Source organism: Pseudochaenichthys georgianus, chromosome 7 (genome assembly GCF_902827115.2).
Source record: "Pseudochaenichthys georgianus chromosome 7, fPseGeo1.2, whole genome shotgun sequence".
Taxonomy (NCBI): domain Eukaryota; kingdom Metazoa; phylum Chordata; class Actinopteri; order Perciformes; family Channichthyidae; genus Pseudochaenichthys; species Pseudochaenichthys georgianus.
Window position 1 is genome coordinate 34,906,428 of NC_047509.1, and position 6,000 is coordinate 34,912,427.

The 6,000-nt window shown below is 43.5% G+C and overlaps 1 protein-coding gene across 3 annotated transcripts in view; it reads left to right on the top strand.

The window, feature by feature from the left end:
- The window catches only part of LOC117450052 (carbohydrate sulfotransferase 11-like), a 29,608-nt gene extending 23,893 nt beyond the window's left edge, over window positions 1–5,715 (top strand). For 2 of the 3 annotated variants that reach the window (XM_034088043.1, XM_034088041.1), the window contains 3 exons: window positions 2,282–2,358; window positions 4,025–4,189; window positions 4,684–5,715. In XM_034088043.1, the coding sequence (XP_033943934.1) occupies window positions 2,282–2,358; window positions 4,025–4,189; window positions 4,684–5,364 (923 nt within the window). In that variant the 3' untranslated portion in view covers window positions 5,365–5,715. The remainder of the gene's footprint in view (window positions 1–2,281; window positions 2,359–4,024; window positions 4,190–4,683) is intronic. The other variant, XM_034088042.1, reaches the window with a different exon arrangement.
- The last annotated feature ends 285 nt before the right edge of the window (window positions 5,716–6,000 follow it).

Consider the following 6,000-nt stretch of genomic DNA (forward strand, 5'->3'; position numbering starts at 1 on the left):
TCAGAGCGCATCGAGTTTAAAATACCATCTACTGATGCTGACAGCCCCGCTCCTGCCGCCTGCTTGCGTCTTTACGATCACTTCCACGCTCACCGGCAGGCCCGGACCGGCCATCTGGAGGGTGTGTGTATGTGTGGCGCGCGCGCGTGAGAGAAAGACATTTAGAACAGATAAAAAATGTGCGATTAATTTGCGATTAATCGCGATTAACTATGGCCAATCATGCGATTAAATATTTTAATCGACTGACAGCCCTAATATATAGATATATATTTGTTTTACTTTTATTGTCATTACACAGTAGGCCTACTTACTATGTAACAAAATGATTTCTCTGCATTTGACCCATCCTAGTGTTAGGAGCAGTGGGCTGCCATTATGAACGGCGCCCGGGGAAAAGTGTAGGGGACGCCTTGCTCAGGGACGCCTCGGTAGCACTTGGTCTTGCCGTGACTTGAACTGGTGACCTTCCAGTTGCCAAGCCAAGTCCCTATCCACTTCGCCACTACCACCTAATTTTGTATTTTCATTACATGTTTTTTATTTGTCTAATGCTGCCTGTGCTGCAGCACCTCTTTTACCTTTTCACCTGTTTTTAGAGCGCATACACATAACATGTGAGTTTTGCATTAAACTACAGTCCTTTCTGAACAACTTGTAAAAGTTATCATCATATCGAGGCACTTTTAGTTGACAAACTATCTCTGTAAATACTCTAACATCTTTCCCTTGAGAGATGATGAATGTTTCCCCTCCCAAAGCAGACCATTAATATGAGGAGAGCTTCCACAAGTGACTGTTGACCTACTTTCCAGCTTTCAGAGGAAGCTTCCTGAGTTTGTGGAAAGCTTACTGTAGCTGCTTCTAATGTGCTGTTGACTGAGGGCTCAGACACCTCTTCCTTTATATTCAGCTCCACCTGGAACTGAAGAGTGTCTGATTTCTACGCATGATTAGGGTTTTTACATCTTAACACTGTGCCAAAATAGCATCACATGTTACTGTTTCCGTGCCCTGCTTCCATACACAACCTAAGATATGGGTTTCATGTGTATCCAGTAGAGCTTTCAACATGGTCCAGCAGGACTTGGATGTCTATCTCTGCGTGATTGGATGATGTGGCACTGATTCACCCAGAGGAAGTGGAGGATTCATGTGAGCTGAGGCAGAGCGGCTGCATCACGACACTTTCAGTCTCACCGTCTAGCTCAGATCCACTTATACTACACTGCATGTGCTCAGTCATCCAAGCTGTTCTCCTTTTTCACTTCCTCAAAAATATCAGGAAGTAGATAGGATTTACTGTCTGATTTGAATCCTTTTGTTAACCATAGTGTCTCAAACTGACACAGAGATGTATTGCATTTGGACTGAGCAAAAGGTAGAGAAAAAGTTTGAGAGAATAAGTTGCATCTCCTTCTGGTTTCTATTGCATAGCCCTCTAACTTGCCCTTTTTTTGGCTGACTGATATGCTTTCCATATGATGGTATGTCATTTTCTCCCTGTCATTCCACGCGTCTTCTTTCAAGTAGATTCCCTCCTGCTAACATTACATAAAGCACATTCCCATCTCTCTCCATCTCATTCCAGCCTGGTAGGAGGGAGGAGGGGTGTGGAAGGAGAGGACAGATGTGTTTATAGAGGCTAGAGGAGAGATGACAACAAGGTCTCCGGACTGATGTTGAAAACGTCCTCACACGAGCTGAGCCGCCTGCTCCAGCATTACAGATGCAGGATGTGCAGCCGGACGTAGTTCGAACCCACAGCTAATCAGCCATGTATTTTTATCATATGTTGGTTTTGTTGTGTTTAAAATAATTGGTTTTGAATGTTCTCCAAATCTCTTTTTGTCTTGACTGTGCCCCAGAGTGAATTTGCTGTGCTATTAGATGTCCTAAAGGCTTGCAATATGTTAGAACAAAGAGAGAGCTGAAGGGGAGACATGCAACTTATGTAAGAGTTACAAAGAGAACACACTGTTCCTATGGAATCTATCAATGAAAGGAGGGAGGATCACGTCATGACAAAGGGTTGGAAACTTGGCTCTGAATGATACGGACATCTTTCAAGTGTCCTTTGAACCTCTGTACTACAGTTTTTTCTAAAGTAGAGTGTTCAGACTTGAATCAGTGGTGACAAAGCAGCATCTGATAACACATGACACAGAATGACTGTATCCAATTCATTACGCCTGTGGAAAAGTAAGAAATGAACAGGACTGATGGAAATAGTTGAACTATTTTGTTGAATTGGGATTTGTATTGTTGTCTGTCTTTGTAGAACCTGGTGTGAACACAGACAGCAGACCAGGGAAAAGTAGGAGGAGTCCACTGCAGACTCTCTACAATGGAGACCAGGTGAGAACACACACACACACACACACACACACACACACACACACACACACACACACACACACACACACACACACACACACACACACACACACACGGGCTGTACCCGAATATTCGTTCATTGGAGTACTATTCGGGTTTCAATTTCGTTATTCGGATATTCGTTTTTCTTTGAATTTATTGAAAACTCCAACATCAACGTAAGAGCGTGTGCCTCTTCGGGGGGTGCTAACACTTAACCATAAAGGTAATCGTTTACTTTCTCCGTCTTTATATGTAGATATTACTTTTTCTCCATTAATCTCCGTCACGTTGTTTCTATAGCAACAATAACTTCCTGTCAACAGCGCTAACTCTCCTTCAAAATAAAATAAATAAAATGTCCATTCAAAATAGGAAGCCAAGCCAAATTACACTTAAGAGATCTACAACTGCAACGAAAGTAACACACACAATGCAATATCCTTTTCAATTTCAAAGAACACAAATTGGGTTATTTACATTAACAAATAACTATAAAACAACAATACTGTAGAATAACAAAATTAATGCCGTGAACAAACCGAAATACATGTGTTGAAGCGGTTTGCTGCTGATTACTAGGCCTCCCCCGCGCGGGCCGAATATTCGCCGCTGATTACTACCGAATATCCGGAGCCCGAAAAATGGTATTCAGCCCTAACACACACACAGAAATAATATGTTTGCCAAAACTGCTTTTTAAAGGTTGAATAATAGACTACCACTTAAGTCAAGACTGAAATGTCTCTACATTTCTGTATTCCCTTAAAGTTTTTTTAACTATCCGATTACTAGTACATTTAAAAAAAAAAAAAAAAGGAATAAATAAGATTACAATGTTACAATACATTTAAATTAAAAATAAAAAAGTGATGCAATTAAAATCAATATAATACAGCTAAAGGTACTGCCTTCTTTTCTTTTTGGTTTTACTTTCATTCTTCGTTATTTAAAATATATATATATATTTTCATCTTGTATTTATATATTTAAATGCAGTAGGTGGACACTCGAGGGGAATAAGTAGCACCAGTGTGACTGCAAACAGGCAGCTATAACGCCAGCTCTGCCACATTAAGAAGCCCCCTTTAGTTTTTCACCTGCTTAAACAAAAATACTGTGTTTGATTTGAGTTAAAGTAAGTAACGTTTATTTTCTCTTGTATTTATTTACATTACATTTCATTTTGAGGACATCCAAAATTAAAGAAAAGTAATCGGGTCACATTACTTTTAAATGGTGATGGTCAGATTGGGTTAGTGATTACGTTAACATGTAAATATAGTAATTGAGACAACAGCATAAATTCTTAAAGTAACCCCTCTTTAGCTTTGAAACCCCTGGCAACAAGCAGCAGACATAGTTCTAGCTGGTTCTAATGTTTCCCTGCAGAAGAGCCATGGACAGATCTAAAAATCGGTCAGAAAAGCTACAAATGCTTTTTTTGTAAGATATTTTAAGACAAAGGAGAAATCTGCTTGAAAAATAAATCCCCTGAATGTGTGTTGTGATAAGCACGCTGATGTCTGCTCTTATGAGTTTCTTTGGGCGCACAACATTTCTGCAACAAATTGAAAAGGTTTTTCTATTTCTGCTTCCCCCTCAATTCTCCATTTGGACCCATTCCTCGCCCTGATCACATCACAAGCAGCTGGAGCTGCTGGCGGCTCAGAGGTCGCTCCAAGGTCGCAGGGAGCTGCTGGAGCAGGCGTGTCTGAGCCACACCAGGAAGCGCCAAGTGCTTTCCCCCGAGGACCTCAAACACCTCATTGTGGATGATAAACACAGCCTCATCTACTGCTACGTACCCAAGGTTGGTGACAGTGAGATTAAGAAGTGCATCTGGGGGAGAGATGAAGGGGGGACGGGGGGAGAGATGTGAGGCAAAGACATGAGATGAAAGACACCGCTGCATGCAGATGTTCTAAAAACCAATGGAAGTTAATTATTGCTGTTTAGCCTCAAAAAGCGCCGACACATTTTAGAATCCATCGTAATTTTTCACTTTTTTGGAGGGGGGATATTCATTCCCATGGTGCAAAAAATGTATATTTAGCTACCAGTCTTGCCACCATTAAATTGACTGTTATTTGTGTTGTAATATTATAGTCTTACTGATAAATGTACTGGTATTTATATTTATTGTTTCTACTTTGATTTGTGTTATAATTGTAAGTGTGATGATAATATAATGAAAACATTTATGCTAATAGCTAAATAATAGCTACATTTAATTATAAGTATGAATGTGTATTTTGGCTTGAAAGATAATCTCCCTCTCTTGTTCCCCCCCCCCCCCCCCCCCAGGTAGCCTGCACCAATTGGAAGCGAGTCCTGATGGTCCTCACCAGTGACGGCCGCTACACGGACCCCCTCTCCATCCCTGCCAACGAGGCCCATGTGGCGGGGAACCTCCGCACGCTCTCCGAGTTCTCCGTCCCCGAGATCAACCGACGCCTCCGCAGCTACCTCAAGTTTATCTTCGTGCGGGACCCCTTCGAGCGCCTGGTGTCGGCGTACCGCAACAAGTTCACCAGGAGCTACAACACGGCGTTCCACCGGCGCTACGGAACCAAGATCATCCGCCGGCACCGGCCCGAACCGGATCCAGAGGAGATTGAGAAAGGAAATAACGTTTTATTCCACGAGTTTGTCCAGTACCTCGTGGACCCCCGGACCCAGCGGGAGGAACCCTTTAACGAGCACTGGGAGCGGGTGCACTCGCTCTGCCACCCCTGCCTCATCCACTACGACGTGGTGGGGAAGTACGAGACCCTGGAGCCGGACGCCCAGGCCGTGCTCAGCTTGGCCGGGGTGGAGGGGACGCTTCAGTTTCCCACGTCTGGGAAAAGCACCAGGACTGATGGCAACATGGCCGCACGCTACTTCAAGCACATCAGCCCTTTCTACCAGAAGAAACTGTTCAACCTGTATCGTATGGACTTCCTGCTCTTCAACTACTCCACCCCAGAGTACCTCAGGACTTGATGAGGGGGGGTGGGGGGGTGAGAGCGTTGACATCAGTCTGATGGTTTTCCCTTCAGAGTTTCAGTTTGTGATGGTCACGTTGCACGTTTCGGCTGCCATCTCTGCCCAGCGTAGTCCATCACACGCTCTGGCTTGTCACTAAGACCCACGGAAAGAAACCGCTGTGGAGAAAGAACCAAAAGCAAATGGAACCAAAAGACAGTTTGCCAAGCATCTGTAACACGTGTCTGCTTTCTAGGGTGAAAGAGTGTATTGTTCTGACGTCAAGCAGAACAAAGGGCAGACTGGTTCTTCCCAAAATGTGTTAGAACCATTCCAGGTGACACAAACAAGTCCTTTCTAATGGGGGAGGGGGGGGGGGCTTTAGGTTAATTTAGAACCCAATATTTATTTTTTATTCAGTTCCTTGTGTTTCTCGCCTAGAAATGGCCTCTTCAAATAGAACAAACGTTTCATTGACTTGTATCTTTGTCTTCCTTCCCCTGTGGATTTGAGCATTCTGCCCCACCAGCACGTCCGGTGCCCTCTACAGTGAAACATATCCCGTGGCTTATTCTTCTGAGAACCAATGAGCCATGAATCAAAGTGACACTTTGGGAGGAGCAGGTTCTCCTCTGGTCGGGTGAATGTGCTGAC